At 34.6% G+C, this 19,515-nt stretch overlaps 1 protein-coding gene across 8 annotated transcripts in view; it reads left to right on the top strand.

Annotated features, from left to right (window-relative positions):
* GRIK2 (glutamate ionotropic receptor kainate type subunit 2) overlaps positions 1 to 19,515 on the top strand; it is a 366,191-nt gene that overhangs the window by 252,108 nt on the left and 94,568 nt on the right. For 7 of the 8 annotated variants that reach the window (XR_005604049.1, XM_039568102.1, XM_039568100.1 and 4 more), the window contains one exon: positions 17,873 to 17,991. Coding sequence is in view for 7 of the 8 variants with exons in the window: in XM_039568102.1 (XP_039424036.1) it covers positions 17,873 to 17,991 (119 nt within the window). In the remaining variant the exon portion in view is untranslated. Of the gene's footprint in view, positions 1 to 17,213; positions 17,694 to 17,872; positions 17,992 to 19,515 lie in introns of those variants that run through there. The other variant, XM_039568105.1, reaches the window with a different exon arrangement.

The raw sequence follows: 19,515 nt of genomic DNA, 5'->3' as shown, positions 1-19,515 counted from the left end.
TGCACAGAGCATTGCATGCTCAAGAATAACTCTCCCAAAGTATAAAAGGAAGATCATAAAAATACCACAGTCTGCAAATATAGCCTCATGAAAATTTAAAAGAACTGCTGATATCAATGGCAAAATTCACATCATGTATTCCAGACCATAGTAAGGATAAGGGCATGCAATTACACTTTTTAAAAAATGTTTGTTTGTTTCTTAAGTTATCCTCTGTGGTCAATACTAATATAATTATGAATATTCTTAAATTATCCTTATGACACAAAGTTATGTGTTAGCTTAAATTCAGTGAAGGTAGTTTAAACAGATGGATTTGACCTTATAGTCAACTGGACAGTCAAAAGGAGATGCACAAATGACTGTAGTGACCTGCCCGGCAGTAAGAAATTATCACTTAATTATGTTTGATTGGGGTCTGTATTCTTAATAGATGGAATTTCACATCTGGAAGCAAAGGCACTGTACAGTTGATAAACAAAAACCAAGCCAGATACTCCAGAGGTATACTGGGCAAATATGCTTGTCATTATAGTAATTACTGCTCAAAAAGGAAACGTAGTGTATCTGAACCCTTAGCAATTGCCAGACTGCTTGCAATGCACACTTGCAACACAGCCCATTTAGCCTAAGTAAAAGCTACCTTGGGATGTTTAATATCTGCTTGCTGTGACATACACTGAAATGCGGTATTTTATTGTCTGCTTACCTTCTACAAAATCATTACCTTGCTTCAAAATGCTTAGTAGAAAAGTGGTTGTTTGTAAGAGGCTACTGAAAATAAAACAGAATTCAAAATAAAAAAATAAAAAAAAATAGGAGAAGAAATAATTTTAAGCAAGAAATAATTTCTGCTTTGGGACGGTGTATTCAGTAGGTGTTAAAGGTTAGTGCTGGAAATTCTTTGAAATGGGCGATAGAGGAAGAAAGGACTTTAATTTAAATTGCTAACAGGTATATTTACCTTACTGGATAATCTGTGAATGGGCCTAATGTTTATTACTGAGACCATACTTGTTAACTTTACAAACTCAGATGCTACAGTGCTTTCATCATAAATATGGTTTTTATCTTGCACATGACCTGTTTTGCTCAAAACAGAACAGTGTTCCTGAGAGAGTAGTTTCTATGTAGCTAAATATTAACAATAATTGTCTGGTTGAATGAACAATAAGCTTTATTTTTTCCTCTCATACACACCTAAAAAATTATTAGTTTCTCATGTATAAACTTGCAAATATTTTTCTCAGTAAATTTAAATTTTTATAATATTTTTACATGTGCTAAGTAATATATATTCCTATAAATATTTAGATACTAAGTAATATATATTTCTATACAACAATTAATAATTGTATGTTCCTGATTTCTAAGATGCCTGCCTTAAGATGCATAACAATCTTGTATTAAAAACCACAAAAGTATTGCCTGATCCTTTGGAAAGATATCAAGCGTCTGGAAAATGAAAGCTGTAAATCTTTTAATACCTTGAGGTCAAGCATGTCAAAGAGGCCAGGCTCTTACAGTTTTCTTGGTTGTGTCTGTTCCACTACAAAGTCCACAATTAAAGCTCATGCTCAAAACAAGAATAAATACATATTGTGTATATTCTACACTCTTGTACACAAGGATTACATGTGTATTAACTCCTTCAGACAAGTTGAATAACAACCTTAAGTCCCACTAGAGCAGTACTAGCAAAGGCTGTTCACCTAGGTCTTGTCCTCTTATGTAAATATATTTCTCCTAGAGAATATGATAGAATTATAGAATAGACTGAGTTGGAAGAGACACCTCATTGTCATCCATGTGAATCCCCAACTCTGAAAGCAGGGGGGACTTTGAAGGTTTCCCAAAGCTGTGCCCAAGTCAAGTGTTTGAGATCACCAAAGATGGAGACGGCATAATTTCTCTGTAGTGTGTTTCAGTGTTTAAGCACTCACTGTAAAAAATTCTAATGTCCAGAGGGAACTTCTTTTTTCTGCTTTTTGTCTTTTCTCTGTACATCTTCAGGAAGAACATGAGTCCATCCACTCTTCAGGTAGCTGAACATAGAAAGTAGATATTATCCTATTATTATTTCTGCTGATCTCTCATTCTGCTGGACTCTGAGATATTTATGCCACAGGTGGCCCAGAATTGGACACAGTACTCCAGATGTAGTCTCATGACTGCCCAATGGGCAGGAACAATCACTTCTCTTGACTTTCAGGTTGAAAGTTGCTGAGGTGTATATTCCATTCCACTATCCAGGTTGCTAATGAAGCTTTTTTACAGCTTTGACTCCTGTATCAACCCAATGAGAAATACTGTACATTACTGCCTGTCAGCTAAATTTTGAATTATTTCCACTCTTCTCCAAGAATGGAAATACAGCAAATTTTTTCTTCACCTTGCAGTCTACTGGCATCCAGGCATTACCTTCCCAATTTGGCCATAGAGTTGCTATAGGACACTAATAAACAGTCATCAAAATCAAGCTTGCATCTCCTGCTCTTTCGTTAATCACAGAGTTAATCTTCTTATCACTGAAAATACTTAAGTTGGTTAGATATGATTGGCATTGTAAACCTCCTTTTTCTGTTCTGAAACACTTTGTTCTTTTCTGTTTGTTAGTAGTTTCAAGGAGGACTTTTCCCATTACCTTCCCATAGTGTGAAGTGGGATTTACTGCTCTGCAATTCCATGGATCTTCCTCCCTGACCTTCTTTGAAGACAGATGTGACATTTTCCTTTTTTAGACATCAGGGATTTCCTTTGAATGTGGCCCAATGAAGAGATCTGTCTCTACAAACTTTTCTCTATCCATTTACCAAAACTAAATTCAGAATGAGACAGTGGAACACAATGCTTTTTTTGGAGGAATTCCTGAAAATTATATGCCTATCTTTTGACTATGCTATCATAGTCAGTTTGTAGAGGAAACAATTTATAGAGAAGACTTTTGCTTAATAAAGTTTTCAAAACTAATCAGTATCAAATGGGGTTGCCCTCATGGACCCTCCTACTATAAATCTCCTAGTTTTTGTTAGGTGAGCATCAGTAGAAAAATATTCAATAGTCAATACCCAAAAGAGTAGCATTCTCCAAGTATAAAGAGATGTTCTTTCAGGCAATAATGTTGACATGCCCATTAATATTTTCATCGCAGTATTGTTTATCTTATCCTGTTTACAGAAAAATTCTGTGACTGTCCAAGAGTAAATTCTAATGTGCCAAACTAAGATGGCTGTCAACAGTAATTTTATTTCACTTATATGTACCAGCCAGGAGTGAGTATATATAATGTCTTATTATAAAGCTAGGCCTTGATTCATTGTAAATCACTCCTTGCTTCAGATGGGGACTACAATAGACTGCTGTAAGTGGTTACACTACCCTATGTAAAACCAGTCCATTAACACAGGCAAAAGCTTAGAGATATAAAGTAGGCTTTTTTATATAGAGTCAGTTGCAGGAATATATAGAGTAGTTGGTGATAGCTTTTCTGGACTTCTACAAGCATTGATTAAGTTATATCTCCATCAGACAGGTGTTTCTCTGTTTGAATCTCAGAACCCTGGGAAGACAAGAAACATAACAGAGCTCTGTTGTGGTCTTCAGGTCTCTAGCATTCCCTAGCATGTTTGCCTGCTAACTGAGCTAACACTATTAGCTGTAAATTTTATATGTAAAATGTATATCTTCTTTTTTCACATGAATTAAAATTTATCAGAAGACAGTCCTAGAAGAGTTAATTCCATTTACTCTTCCATTCTCTTCTCACTTTGCCTTGTTTAACTGGAAGAATAGTTTAATACTGGTAGTCTTAACTATTTCTGGTTCAAGTATGGGTTTCTTTACTTTGAAAAATGGCTAAACTTTTAAAGTTATTATGAATTGCATCAGGTATAGGGACAGTTACTCTTAGATGGATGCTGCTTTTTAAGATAGAATGAAGACTGAATTAGGATTGTCCTCTTTATTTGCTTTGATCAAATTTTTGTGTCAGATAAATCAATTAGGGGTGCAGAACTGTATCCCACATCTTCTGAGACTTTTTCCATTCTTATATCTGCTGACAGTTGTTACAATCGACATTCAAAATTTTGGTTTCCCTTGCCCATTTTGTTTCTTTTTCAAGTTAATTCTACTTTACACAAAATGGTTCTCTATTTTATTTTATTTTATTTTATTTTATTTTACTTTATTTTATTTTACTTTTTAATTTATTTATTTATGCATCATTGTGTAAATTTCTGTAGCTTGTAGTGAAATTTCACACTTTTCTGTGCAGTTGGTCTAATCTACAGCATGCTTTGGATTCCTTTGAGCATGCAACAGTATCCTAACAACTTCTTGTGTGCAAGACTCATAGAGACATTGGCTTCCAGGGGTTTGTCTTTCTTGTTAACATTCATTCCATATTAAAAGTGTCCTAAAGACTGCTAGTTATCCTGTCAGCTAACCTAAAAAGTTGGAATTCATTCACATGTGTTCAGAACTGGTTTTCATTTGTACTCATAACTTCTGGTTTCATATTGAATATCTGATTTTTTTTTAAATGTTGATTATTTGTTTAGTATTTCCATGAGATACAGCAGTGAGAATGCAAAGTATTTTCAATTGTTTTCTTGTTTTACAATATACTAAAAAGCAATATCCATTTATTCTCAAAGAGTTGGAGCACCACAGCTCAGTGAATTATTTACTCAGTTTCTTTGGGGATACAGAGTGACAATGTAAGCAGCAGCAATAAAGATATAGCTAGAAAACTCAACACCCTCATTTTCTTTTGTAGTCTGTGCCATCACAGATGAAGAAATCATACCTTTGGGATAGTTTCTCTTCACACAATTTCCTCTTTATAAGTGTAAAGGAAATATATCTTGGCAAAGATTAACTGTGTTTTCCAATGATCATTAAAGATACATTACCTTGCTGGGACTCAGCCGAGTATGTTTTTACCTGTGTAACTCTGAGTTTATCCACACTCGACAGGGTTCCTGTTTTAATTACTATGAGTTTATTAGTCAGGAGAGTGCAAAGTCTACATATTTCGATAGTTCATAGTACATAGCTTTAATGGATGTAAAATCCATGCTAATCGAAACCTAATTTTTTGTCTGTAAGATGGGGAAGGAAATAAAAGAGAGCCACTAGTGTTAACAAGGGTGTGGATTTTTCATCTTTAATTGTTATGGTATGCTTTTGTCATTTTTTTCTGAGTTCTCAAAATAGTAATTTTATCAAAGATAATAATGCTCTTCAAAGGGAACATAGTGGAAAGGTGTGATCCTTCCATTTCTGATGTGATTGATTCTTATTTTGTAGAAGGATATCAATTGGAAAATTTGAACTACAATTTTTAAGAATGACCATGCTGTCTGTATAGTCAAGCTTACCTTTAGGACATCAATGCCTTGCAATATCTCAGAAAGAAAGAAATCAGGAATTCTGATTGTTTTTTACAATTCCCAAAAATTTCCTCATACTGTATGAAGCAACATATTCTCAGTGGTTTTTGCTGCAGTTACTCAGACCCACTTAGAGATAATTAAGTAATTTTCCAGAGATAACGTGTTTAAGAAACCCATCAACTTAATTTTTTTTTTTTTTAAATTAAGGCCTTTTTAAAAATAGATCTTCTACTGCCAGATTGTCAGTTATAATTTTTACACTACAGTCGGTAAATTAATTTGAAAGGTATAAAACTTACCCATAAAATCAGCAGTGACGTAATTAAGTGTTATAATATAGAAACAGCATTGACCAATTCTGAGATTTGAGTAAAATCCTAGCATAAGAGATGAGAGTTTTCCAGCTGGTACCTATTGTAATTGATATCATTAGAAAGATGAGCTTTTAGAACATTTCATACCAGAACACAGCATACCTGGAATTTTATCTCTGGTGCCCAAGTAGAAAGAATTGAAGGAGAAAAAATTTTACATGGTATTCTTCACTCATGAGTATTGACAGAACATAAATTGTAGCCCAATGTGCTGTATTGTACATGTATCTAAACACTGATGCATTGCAGAAAGATTTATTAACTCTTGCATTAAGAGCACTTTATTTGGTGTGTGTTTTTAGACATATGATACAGAAGAATGTTTATAGCTACAGTGACTTATCCCTTCACTTCTCCTGAGGTCAGGCTTGTAACAAAATCATTATCTTTTATGCCTATTCAGGTCACAAGCAGAACAATATATGATTAGATTTATGATTTAACAATGTAGTTATGAAAAAGGTTGTTTTAATGTTACTGCTGATTTTAATTTCAGAGATTTAATTAAACAGAGAAAATTATGTTTCTTCTAAAAATACCAAAATATCCAGTACTCAGAATCATCAGGGTGGGAAGAGACCTTCAAGATCATCTAATTCAACCATCAACCCAGCACCACCATAATCACCCCAAAATACTATCTCCAAATGCCACATCTAGATGTCTCTTAAACTCTTCCAGGGGTGGTGATTCCACCACTTCCCTGGAAAATTTATTTCAATGCCTAAGCACTCCTAGAGTGAAAAACAATTTCTAGTATCTAACCTGAACCTCCACTGGTACATCTTGAGGCTCTTCCCTCTTGTTCTTTCACTTAAGATATGCCAGAAGACACTGACCCCCACCTCACTACAGCCTCCTTTCAGTTAATTCAGGGAGAAATGAGTTTTCCCCCTTGCTCCCTCTCACCCCTAAACAGAGGTCAACCTTTAATTAAGTATCAAATAAACCAATTACCACGTTTTCTTTGAATTGAGTTTCCGAAAATTTGAGTCTGGTCTTCATAGTTACACAGGACACTCTATAATGCCTCTTTTTCTCTGAGAAGAAAAAAGACCCTTCAATGTTTTCTTCCTTTGGCAAACCCCTTCTAAAATGTTTTACTAATTACTTCCAGTAGCAATGATACAGTACGGTGCTCCTAAGCCCAGGGAATGGAGGCCCTATAGCATTGTATAGTATATAGTATAGCATTAATAACCTCTGCAGATAACTAAGTAAATAGTCTTTCCAAGTGACCCTTTAAGGAAATGGAAATTACTTCTCTTTGTAACATCAATTTGGGCCTGCAAAGCTGTCAAAGCTATTTAAATCAAAAGAAATCACATGTGCTTGTCAATACTCGGCAGGTAGATCTCTAAAACCACATCATGTACTGTAGGCATAGTTTAGGGTGGTCATTAATGTTTTTGTTAAGAGTTTGAATTGATCAATAAAGACATTGTGATACAGGAGCATATCTCCCGTCTTTTTGGCAAAAAGTAAATAAGAGTATTTTACAAACAATGATCTTTAGAGATTCTTCTGAGTTTATTGTAGTGTGAGCCAAGCAAGGAGTGGTGTTCTGTCTAGTTTACATTTTATAAGGCAGATAACAATTGTATAAGCTTACAGGGCCTTAACTAAATATTGACATGAAGCTTCAGTTCTATTACATGATGTACAGCAGAACTATTGAAAAAGAAAGGAAATTTTTGGCATTTTTTGAGTTAAGCTATTAAGCAAGTGTGTTTAGGGGAAGAAAAGACTGCAGTGTCTCATTCTAGGATACAAAAAGCTGTGACTACTCTGAACTAAAAGTGACTTGAATATATAAAAAGGCAATACAGGGCGTAACGCTGTCTGAAAACTGCCTCCTGCTATAATTTTTTCTGCTCTTTATGACTGTCTTCACATGTCAGCCATGAGCTGGTAAGGTTTGATTTGGATGTAGGAGAAGTTGTTATTATATTTTAATTTTCATCAAGTGCATTATTGCTCATTCCATAAATTATTATTTTTTGACCACAGCTGTCGAGGAATTATAAGTGATGTATTTTTTGTAGTAGGAAATGTGACACAGCAAATAATTTCTAGAAAATGTGACAGTTTTTCTAAAACCTTCATATTCATAGTAGAAATTCTAATAAAAATGAAAGGGCAGTGGAATGAGAAACAGGTGCCCTTTGAAAGTGAGTAAAACCTTTTTTCCTGTTTGTGTCAGTGACTGACTGAAGAAAAACAAGAACTTAAATTTTACCTTTCTCTATTCCCTAGTAAATACCAGCAGTGGGATAGAGATTTAATTCATTTAGCTAAATACTTTATCTCTGAGTGTGGGCAGAAGTAGATGTGTACAGAAGAGTTAAAAGCATAAGGAAGTCTTCAGGAGTACTTCTCTTGAGTACACTCCCACAAACACAAAAGTTTTTGGTTCTCAACTTGAAAGATTTTATTTTTCTTTATTCAGATTAAGTTTTATTTGAGAACATAAAAGGTATCATGAACTGAGGAAGATGTTTCTCATACAGGACTGAATATGGTACAGACTTCACAAAGCAAATAAGATGTTTTTTCCTGGAGAAGAAGGCAAGTCTAATTTTAGACATGATGAAACAAGTGAGCACAACAAATAGTGTGGGAGGGTGGAAGCTGAAGAGGGTCACACTATGATTGCAGGGTTACTTGGGTTCATTTCATGCATATCTTAGTATGACTGTTCCATTTATATATGACATTTTTTAAGCTTCTGTAAATTTGCCAGAAGTATCTGGAGAGGCAGCGGAAAGAGTAAGAGGTGTGTCTAAGATTTAGGAGAAGTAAAAGAGGTGATAAAGGGAATTAATTGTGTATAGCAAATAAGAGTCTGTATTTGTGTACAGGCTCTTTTGCTTTTCTTTGTGACCTCTTAGCCATCAAAAGACATTCAGATGATGACTAATCTGTGTAATCTGTGTGGAGGCACATTTTATACTTTCTCTTTTGCTGGATATGTAAATACAGCTTTGCAGAATAATTTCAGGACAACCGTTATTTACCTTTTAAGCCTTATTATAGCTCCTGGATGGGGTGTGGGGAGGTTCCTTGTGTTGTGTGAGGGCAGGTGCTCAAACTCTTGACCAGAACTCAAATCTCATATCCCAAAGGAGAATTCTCAATATAAGAAGTAAGCCAATTCTGTGTGTTGGGGGGTTAACCTTGACTAGAGGCCAAATGTTTGCTAAGGCACTCAATCCCTTCTGGAGCAGGAAAAGGAGAGAAAATAGGATGAGCGCGCTCAAAGGTTGAGATAAAGGCAGGGAGTTGCTTACCAGTTATTGTCATGGGCTGAAAAGAATTCAGGTGGTGAGTGTACTAGTTTGAAAACAAACCTGTGGGAGGGACCAAGTCAGAATAACAATTTAATAGGGAAATTAAAAAAAAGGCAAAGGGAGAAAACACTGGTTCAAACTGACAGAGTCAGGATACAACCTGACACCCTGTTAGTCAGGGTGGTGGTAGCAGTCCGATAAGATGGTGGCTGCACTCCTCCTGAAGTGGTGGATGTGGTTCTGTTGAAGCAGTGATCCTGCTGAAAGGGTCTGCTCTTCCTCAGAAGGTCCAGTGGAGGCTGTGTAGGTCCTGTCCTCTGGGAATCCCATGGAAATGGTGTCTGTGGTGTTCGGAAACTCAGATTATGTCCAGGATGGAATGCTTGGCTCCTCCCTCTGGGTGGAGCATCTCACAATGGGGTAATGAGTCATGAGGCCAAGTGTTGATTAGGCTCATTAACAGAAGATAGTCCGGAGGGAGTTATCTCTGAGTCATGCGGCAGGACAATGATGGGCCATTAACAGAAAGATGGTCTGGGGGGAGGAGGCAAGGGAACACTGCCCCACCTGGTTTCAACAGCTCATGAGGATGGTAATAGAATACACTGCAACCCAGGACAGTGAGAAATACAGACACTGAGACAACACCTTTCTTCCACCTTTGCTTTACTCCTTTAGGTTCCTCTGCCCACCCCCAGACAGAGAAGGGAGCTTGAGGGGCAGTTTGTAGTCAGTGCGTAGTGGTTTCTCTCTCACTTCTCACCCACATATAAGTCCTTGCAATGTATACCTAATACACTCCCACCAGATTCACTTTTCCATCTTCTTTAGTCACCCTTTTTATGACTACTGGCCAAGGTTCAGTAGATGGACTTTTATCCTAGATTTTAACCTCTGAGAGAAGTGCCCTCCACATCAGAAACGAAGTTCAAAACTGTCCAGGCTAAGGAGGGCCTGTAAGCCAAAAGTCACTCAGCTGGTTGGTTTAGTCACTATGTATGTTTAAAAGAGGTTTTCTGTTCTGTTAGTCACAGGAGTGACTAGAAGGCTCAGCACTGCTAATCAGAGTTAATCCCTGGACAAGGTATATGCTTATGATGCTCAGGTCTTTGTTTTTAAATATTTTCTGTTGTATGGTTACAGGCCTGGGGCAGTCACCCCTCAAAATGAGCTTAAAAATCATCAGAAAAAGATGTGCAAGACCAGGGCACTCCTGAAGACAGAAAAAGGTGAAGTCGTATAAATATGACTTAGCAACCCCTAGAAACATCAGTGTATTATCAACACTGCTACCATACTACATCCAAAATTGAACATCATACTGGCTTATACCAGCTACCAGGAAGAAAACTGACTCTATCCCAGCCAAAAAGAATTTATAGATTGCTTGAAATTTGAGTATTTCTAAAAATAAGGATGAGAATTTTCCAAAGTAGTGAGTTTTTTATTTCTCCCATTTTTTTCAATATACTCAGGGAAGACCATGTATGGGTAAACAATAATAATGTTCTCTGGTAAAGATGTAAGGATGTTATATGAAAAAGCTAAATGTAGGCTAGTTAGAAGGAAAATGCAAATAAAAAATATTAGAAGTATTGTGAATAATGTTTTTTTGAAATAGCACCCAATTATTACTATTGAGACAGAGGAATAAAGGAACATAAATGAAGATTCAAAGATGCTCATGCTGAGAGCCTAAAGAGCAAAGCATACAAAGGGGAAAATCATGTTGGAGACATCATTTTACTTATGTCACTAAAAAGGGGGCAAAATGCTTTCTAACACAACAAATACTCTAGTTTTCTGTGTTGTCCCTCAGATGCAGAAGGCAGGAAAGGTTGTGAATCTTGTGAAAACTAAAAAGGAAGCAACTCTTTTAACATCTCCCCTACCATACCATACTTGAGATAGCTCAGAATATCTCCTAGAATATTTTTTGTAAGACTTCAATGTATTTAGCAGCAGTCAGGACACACTGATTGTTGGAGAAGTCTACAATCATTGTGAAGTTCACATACATTAGAAGATAGTAATTTTAAATAAGTTTTCTACAGATTCTTGACTGTCATTTTATATTTAACTCTATCAACATTTCTTCTGTTCAAGAAATGGATGGACTAATGTTCTGGAAATTGGAAAATTATTTAAGAACTGAAAACAGCATATATAATAAATTAAGCAATAGGAACTTGACTAGTACTTCAAAAATTAGGTTATATGTATATCTTTGACACTTATTTCCATCATTCATTAATCTTTAATTATGATGGTAATGTACTTTATGTATATAATGTCTTTAATACAGAATAATAATGGATTTTAATAAACCCTTAATCCACAACTGTAAAAACAAATGCTTCAGTTATAAACTTATTATAATTATCACATAATAGTTAAGAATTTTTTATGATTTATTTAATTTTAAATTTATTTATTTAATTTTCATGAAACAAAACAGCCTTTATGTTTTTGGTTCTGATTTGAGCTATGATTTAACTACACATTTCTGTAGCCCCCAAGCCTACATTTCTTTGGATTTTAGAGCAGTACTAGTCGCTAATACAGCAGTAAAAATTGACAAGTTCCAAAAATCACCAGGTATTCCCTGTTGCTGGGTTATATTACTCCTGTATGATTCATGTTGCTTATAGTAGAAGTTAACTAAATTATTGTCTTATTTTCTTATGAACTAATTGGGTTTGTTCTTTTTTTTCCCCCTAGTATTAGTCAGGAAGATAAAGATGCATAAAAATGGGACAGGATATATTCATTCATATAGTGAAGTTTTTCTAAAAGTCATAATTTAGGAAAAAAAAAAATGGAGGCTTTAATAAAGCGAAGTAGTAACATGGTTTATTCTTAAGCAGTGTAGTATGTTATGATAAAGCATCCATCTTATATCTTGGATATTCTTGAAAAAGTTATTAAATATTTTATTTAAATATTGTACTTTGTCAGTCCTTATGCAGTAACATATGTATTGAGGGTGTAGTCCTGCACAGAAGCCCTGTAAAACAACGACTAGAAGAATCATTCTTACAATTTTGCTCTAGTGAATGGGAGAATGTGTAATTTGCTAGAGCTGAGATTAGAGCTGATAGTTTGTTGTGGTCAGCCATACCCAGCACTGGATCAGTATGCTTATCAGTTCATGAAGAGGATGGGGTAAGATTCTTTTGGTTTGTACATTTCTGGTCATTAGATGAAGCCTTACAGCTTGTGAAATCTTTGTGCTAATGGTTTTGCAGTAAAACCTGTTGTCTGCTCACTTCTTGGTCTGGTTGTGCAAAAGAGATGTCTGTGTGCATGTAAGTGAGTAATAATATTTACTTTTCTTTATAAACCTGATCCAGAGAAAAGTGAGGAAATTTGACAGGTTTGAAATAATGCTGGAATAGTATGCACAGGGTAATTTTGTGCTGTGTCTGTTGCAGAGTTATGACGAATATGTTGGTCACATCATGCTCTAGATAATATTTTTGTAATACCATTTGCTCCTAATTTATTTACGTGTTCATTTTAAAAAACACAATAGTAACATTTTGTTTGAAATATCATTGAAAAGAATGTAATTTAAATAAACTAAGCACAGCTACCAGTAAACAATCTTATTAGTTCCTTAAGTTATACTTGCATCATACTTCTTTGCAATTGTATTTTCTTTATTTCCCTTGCCTATATACATAATTCCATGAGTATAGGGAAGTATTCTATCTGACTGCATCAGACCAAGAATTAAGTTTATTGCATTTGATTGTTGTCTTGTAATTTCAAACTATCTTGTAGAACATAGATTTTTTTTAGCCTTTCCATAGTTGTTATGTAGCTCCTGTTTGGGTCAGAAGAGAAGGCAGGACCATGTCAGATATGGATGAAAAATTTTGTCAGTATGGATTTTTAAATAAGAATTGAAGTCCAGGCATATAATGGTAGCTGATAACTCTCATGGATTTTCAGCTAAATATTCAGTATCGATCTGTGTTTTGAAAAACCTATGTGTTTTACTTTTTTGATCCTGAGGGAAAAAAGTAAAATAATAAATAAAATAAAAATAAAATAATTAAGAAAAAAAAAAAGAGAAAAGAGCTGCTTTAGACCTTCTGGAAAAGTTCTCTATAAGAATTTAACAGGTAACATGCTAAATATGATTTAATGACAGTACCTGACACCTGTTTTGCAAATATCTGAAAGGAGCACAAAAAACTCAAATGGCCTGCATATATTACTAATGGATCCAAGCAGTCTTTATCCCACAAGGACTATCCCAACTCGTGTAAATTCAGTTCTGTGTAATATTCCTAGGTAGCTGTGTTTTGGTATAATGAAAATGCAAATACAAATATTACTCCAGTAGTCCATTTTCTCTTCTCTCTAAATTGCAGGTTTTGGGTTTTCTTCTCTTTTTAACAAGTTGCATTTCTCTCCAGAAAATACATCTTAAATTAAAAATTTATTTATCTCCAGGTATTACAGCCTGTATTAAGCATACCTATTAATTTGCTTTCAAAACAAAATACTATCTTCATACTATCATCAGAGATAAACTGACAGGTTTTGATTTGAGAACTATTGAAATTGGTGGAGGGTACCCTTTACATACTCTCAGCAGCTTTGAATTGAGCTGATTTGTATAGATCATGCTAGACCACACCTTTAGGAGAGCAACTGAAAGCAGCAGTCAGTGTGTGTGACAGGATTTACTTTGAGTATAGTGGGTGAACAAAAACTGTATATCTGCAATCACATCTAAGGTCATCTACTCTGAGTCCCATGGCTCTCTATAAGACTGTGTTTTTATTTACAGATCAAAACTGTAGAAGCTCTTCTAGTTTCCAGAATTAGTCATGTCTCTTCATGAGGTAGTCTCAAACTGGACACTGGAAAGGAGGAGTGGGTGCCTGCAGGTCAAGAATTAAGAAACAGAACCTTGTAACATCATCACAAGACTCCCTGTGCTAGGAGTGCACAAAATCCAACTCCTAAATAAAAAGAGAAGCAGAAATGCTACCAATATATCACAGTTAACACTATGACAGTTTCTGAAGTCAAACAGGCTCAAGGAGTTTAAAAAGATCACCAGTCCTGGCTGCAGGACTGATCCAGCTGGTGGGGTGTCTAGGGTCCTGTGGGCACCATCTGGGCTTCATGGAGGTACCTTTTTATAGATACATTTCCCTACCCTGGAGATAAGTTTCTTGCTTTTTATAGGAATTAATTATCCTGTGCAGACTGTTCTCCTAGACCTTTCTGAAAATAGGTTTGAGGGCTTTGGAGGTCTTTGGTGGTCTTGATGAACCTGTACTTTGATCAATAGTCCATGCCTACTTTTTGACCTCTGTCCTGTGCTTGAACTGTACTGCATTGTGCTTATTTCCAGGAGCCAGAACAAAGACATTTGTCCCAGAAAATGCTGCCATATCTCCAGTGTACCCCTTCTCCAGTCACATGTCATTTATCACAACATACTCTTACCAACAACCTTTGGTTGGCTCCATGGCTATTCAACTTTAGGTGTTTGAGACACACACATAAGATCCTTTGTCTTCTGGGCTTCTACATTGTTATTTCAAACACTCTGTTAACACAGAATATCATAAATTATAGCTTGTCTGAAATAATTTGCAGTTCTGAAGTAGGTCTGTCTGATCATTTGGCATACTAATTTTAATTTCTTATATCATGGTATATTCCTAAAGTGGACTTAAATTTACCACAAATCTTTCCTTCCTGTGGATTGCTGAGAAGGCTGACTTTTAAACATTATTTGCACTAGCCAATAATTTCTGGAGAGTACTTGTAACTTTTCAGTGGGTAGTAGCAATCAGGAAAACTGGAACTCAGGTCTTGTAAAGTTCATTTATATTCTATTTTTTCAAGTATTTCAGAGACATGAAGGTGTTAGAGATTAACAGAGACTGTATCAGAAATGTTAGCATAAACATTTAATAGAAATAACAGAAATGGGTAATTGGGAAGAGTACCTGTTATCAGTGGTCAGAAAAATCAATCTTCAAAGTTGCATCAGTTCTCTTTTTGCTGTATGCTTGTTCTCTTGATTGAGCTAGTGTTCTGCATTTAAATTAGTAGGAGTATAGTGCATTAATCAAGGAAGGCGATTATTCCCATAGTATCATTTATTATACCACATTTAAATACTGTGAGCAGTTCTGAGACCCCTGATACTTGAATAAACTTGGCAAGTGGAGTCTGTATCAGAAGACTTGTGAAAGGAGGCTGGGGAGAGGGCTCTTTTAGCATCAGGGAGAAGGAGTTTCCTAATAGGCACTTTCTAATAAGAGAAGCTGATCAAAAAAGATTGAGTTCTTTATACTTGGAAACAAAGGAGGTTCCAGCCTGACTTAAAGAAAAAAAGAAGTTTTTATTATGATAACTAAACATGGGAATGTTTTTCCCAAGAAGCTGTGGAATTCTTGTCTTTGGACATTTTTGAGACCTCACTGAACAGTCTGCTGTTGAGAAATAGTAGACATTGCCCTGAGCTGGATTCTGGCTTATAAAACCTGCTAGATGAACCTGTAACTCTATGATTTATGAATATTTGTTGCAATAGGCTAAACAGCATGAATCTTATACACATATGTAGTACATACAAAAAATTGATCAAAGGATCTATACCTTAAGATTATTACACTAGACAATCTAATATCATAGATCATCCTTAAAATAAGGAGGAACAATATTTATCCATAATAGGTCAGTTAATTTTCCTTACTTTCTAAGTAGAGAATTCTAAAACTATAGGACTCAGATTGCATTGTTTCTTTTTCCTAAAGTCATCCTGTATGTTAAGTTGCTTCTTCCTTTCTTTACAACTATGGACAATTTTTCTGTGCTTCAAAATAATATAAAAATAATTAAATAACTTAAGCTATCAGAACAAAAAGGTAAAAATATCAAGTTATGTTTTAGTTTGTTCAGTAATGTTGCAATCACTAAAAATAACTCTTGAATATTTATATTTATTTTAAGTCTCTAAAATATGTTTGCTTTGTCTAGCAAACATTGTCCTCACAAGAAAAAGGTATTTTCAAATTCAATCTTCAAATATCTCTCCGCAAAAAGAGTATGAATACCTGCTTCAGTGTCACCAAGTGCTTGGTTTCCAGGTTTTGTTGGATTGACAACAAGATGACATAAAAGGTACTTAGATTTTTAATGAGACAATAAACTTCTGATCTAGTTTTACTACAAAGTATGTAGGAGAATTCAGGTCACAATGTTTAATTAGAACCCAATCAACATTTTTGAACAGCATATCAGTATTACTTTGGAGATCCAAATGAAACAGTTCTTTATCAAGTAGACACTTTTAAGATGAGAGGTGTTTTAACATTACATTAAGAGCTTAAAAGTGGAACATTTGATTTTCTGTATTATAATGTGTTTGAAATATTATTGTGAAGAAAATTGCATTTTTCAGAGTGACAGACGCATTATTCAGATTGCTTGGATTGTAAGATCCATCAAAAAAGTTCTTTCATAAAGGCTGCCTATCTGAGGGTTTTTAACAGAGTGGCTTTAATGATTTGAGAAATTATGAAGATATATTAATATTGATTTAATAATTAAAATCTGTAATATTTTTAATTATTGTGCTGGTTCCATTTTACTGTGTTGCAGTGATTTTTTTTTTTCTCAAATATATCATGCACATGCATTACTTGTATTCATTATCAAATATTTAAAGACATGATTTAAACACAAAATAAAAGTCCCTCTCAACAGCGTGTCTCCAAGTCCAGAAATGATGATTAAATCTCTTAAATGGTTAGAATAATCCTGCACATTGGAATTAAAATTTAAAGTTCTGCAAAAGTATAATGAGGAAGAGAGAACTGAAAATCTTTTTTTCTGAAAGAAATTGTAACCAAAAATAATTTATCTAGACATGTTTGCTTGTTTTAGCTACAATTGATAAAACAGCATTTAGAGATGAACCTGTCATAATGCACAGCAATTGCAAAGCCATGAATTAAAATAGATTGATTGTATATAATCTGCTTGTAATCTATTGCCAGACTCAGACAACTTTCTACTATCTTTGTTCTATCTATTTCTGAGATAATTAATTTAATTGTGTTTTCCTTTATGTTTATATTTTTCTTTTTCTTTTTTTTTTCTTTTCTCAGAGCCTGGCCCTGCAAGGTGCTTGTGAGTGTCCCCAGCTTCTTTTGGAAAACCTTTCCAGGGATGCTACTGTGCACCTCACAGGACAGGATGCAATTCCTTTAATTTTCTATAGTATTTTTTTTCTGTGAATTGTAGTGTGTATTACCCTTGTTTGGTGATTAACAATGCCACTTTTACTGCTAACTACTTGTTTTTTGTTATATTCATTATTTGTAATTTTTCTGAGAAAAACGTTTTGTCTAATGTATTATTTTCTAGTTAAATTCTGTGATTTAACACATATTATGTTTTCTTTCAAGATGCAAAATACTGACACAGTGGTTATAAGAACCTAATCCTAAATGGGACCAATTGTCTGTAATTCTATTGGCATTGAAAATAAGTGCTTTGATGTTTACAGGTGGCACTTGGAGCCTTTCAGAGCCAATCTGTATGCAACTTTATTAGTATCAGCAATAGTTAAGAATGTGAATCTTCAATATTGTTTTTTCTTTTAATATTGCTATTAAGTATAAGGCAATCACACTGTAAAAACTTTCAATCACTATTTTCTTTATAACCTCTCTTATTTTTCTTTTTCTTTTGCAGCAGATTTGCTGGATAGACTTTGTGACGGCTGCATTTTAAATTTGTTCTTTTTTTCTGTCAATTACCACAGGTTTAGTCCCTATGAGTGGTATAATCCACATCCTTGCAACCCTGATTCAGACGTGGTGGAAAACAATTTTACCTTGCTAAATAGTTTCTGGTTTGGAGTTGGAGCTCTCATGCAGCAAGGTATACGACTCAGTCTGCTCTTTCTCTTGGGCATCATGTCCCACTTTTTGCTGGGGGTAACAGCTCTCTGGCGCAAGTCACTTGCATGGGTGCCTCTGTGCATGTAGCCATAAACCAGCTTTTCTATGATTATGTATCCAGGCATTCCCAAATACCACCTTAGGAATTAGTCTGAAGACAGATAAAAATTTTAAAACTTAAAAAAGTACAGCATAGCCATGTTGTTTATTTCCTAAACAGGATACCCTTACTGCATAATTAAATGAACATTACCTAACAAACCTTAATTTCAACAACTTAAAAATGAATATATCTTTGTCAGGTAAGGGTATAATGTAAAAATCTATCATTTGTTTAATTTTGTTCTAAAAACCTTTCAATAAAAGAAAGATTTTATCTAGTAGCTAGAACCTGTAAAAGAAAATGATAGTACAGGAGATTTAATTCTGTGCAGTCCCAACTCATATTTTTAAAATCAGAATGACCATTCTTAAAGATTTAAATAAAAAGCCTACATTGAACAATCCCTGCACTGAGAAACTGATACCATTGCTGACAATAAAATTGGCAGCTGTATAGTCACATAGCTCAAAGTAAAACCAACAATCACTTTTAACTACAACTAAGTAAAATGCTTAAGCAGATTCTTAAAATTTCCTTATCATATTCCTCTTATTTTGAAAGCATACCAAATATATAGATCTATAAAAATATATCACCATTTTATTACCCTTTTTAATAAGGATTTGAACAGAGTCATATAATATCAGACACATTTGAATAGCACAGATTCAGTTTTTGCTCTGAAATTTCACTGGGCAGTATAGTGTAATATGAAAGATTGTTAGTCCTGTTAAAGAACCATTAAAAGGAATGACTTTTCCTTCTGGAAAAATAACTGTTGCATATCCCAAAAAAATTAATAGAAAATGTTGGCAGGAGCAAGTGCATATCGGTAGAGTTGTTTTAATGGATATACCTGAGCAATCATTTTTAAAGCTTCCCATTATAAGTACGCCAGCTATAAATAAATCCTGTTTTTAACTCATCAAATGAATTCATGAAGCTTTCCTGTAACTGCAGTAAATATTCTGTCATGTGTCAGGTTGGTAGGCTTAAAAAGACTCTAAGACCTCAGTAAAAAGAGTACTATGCTCAGAAAAACATGAATTAATGGGTAAAAAGAAACCAGGATTTCAAGTCAGAAATAAAAATACAACTGTAGTTGGCCAAGTGTTTACTATCAACTAGGTCATTAATATACATTTCAAGAAATTAGATAGTTGAAGCACAATTGCCTAATACATGTTGGTAAGATAATGATTGCTTTCAAGGAAGCTATCAAAAAAATACATACTGAATGAAGGAAGGTATTTTGAATTTCATTCACAGTTCTCAGGATTGTCAGAATCACTATCAATGCTGAGTTTTATTTCTTATGTGGCTGTGTGCTTCTTCATAGTTCTGGAGAATGGAAAAAGCAATTTAGATTTTTTGCATCATCTTTTTTGCAAGAAAAAGGTA

The sequence above is a fragment of the Corvus cornix genome, chromosome 3, assembly GCF_000738735.6.
Source record: "Corvus cornix cornix isolate S_Up_H32 chromosome 3, ASM73873v5, whole genome shotgun sequence".
In the NCBI taxonomy this organism is placed as follows: Eukaryota; Metazoa; Chordata; class Aves; order Passeriformes; family Corvidae; genus Corvus; species Corvus cornix.
This window is presented reverse-complemented; position numbering and strand designations above follow the sequence as displayed.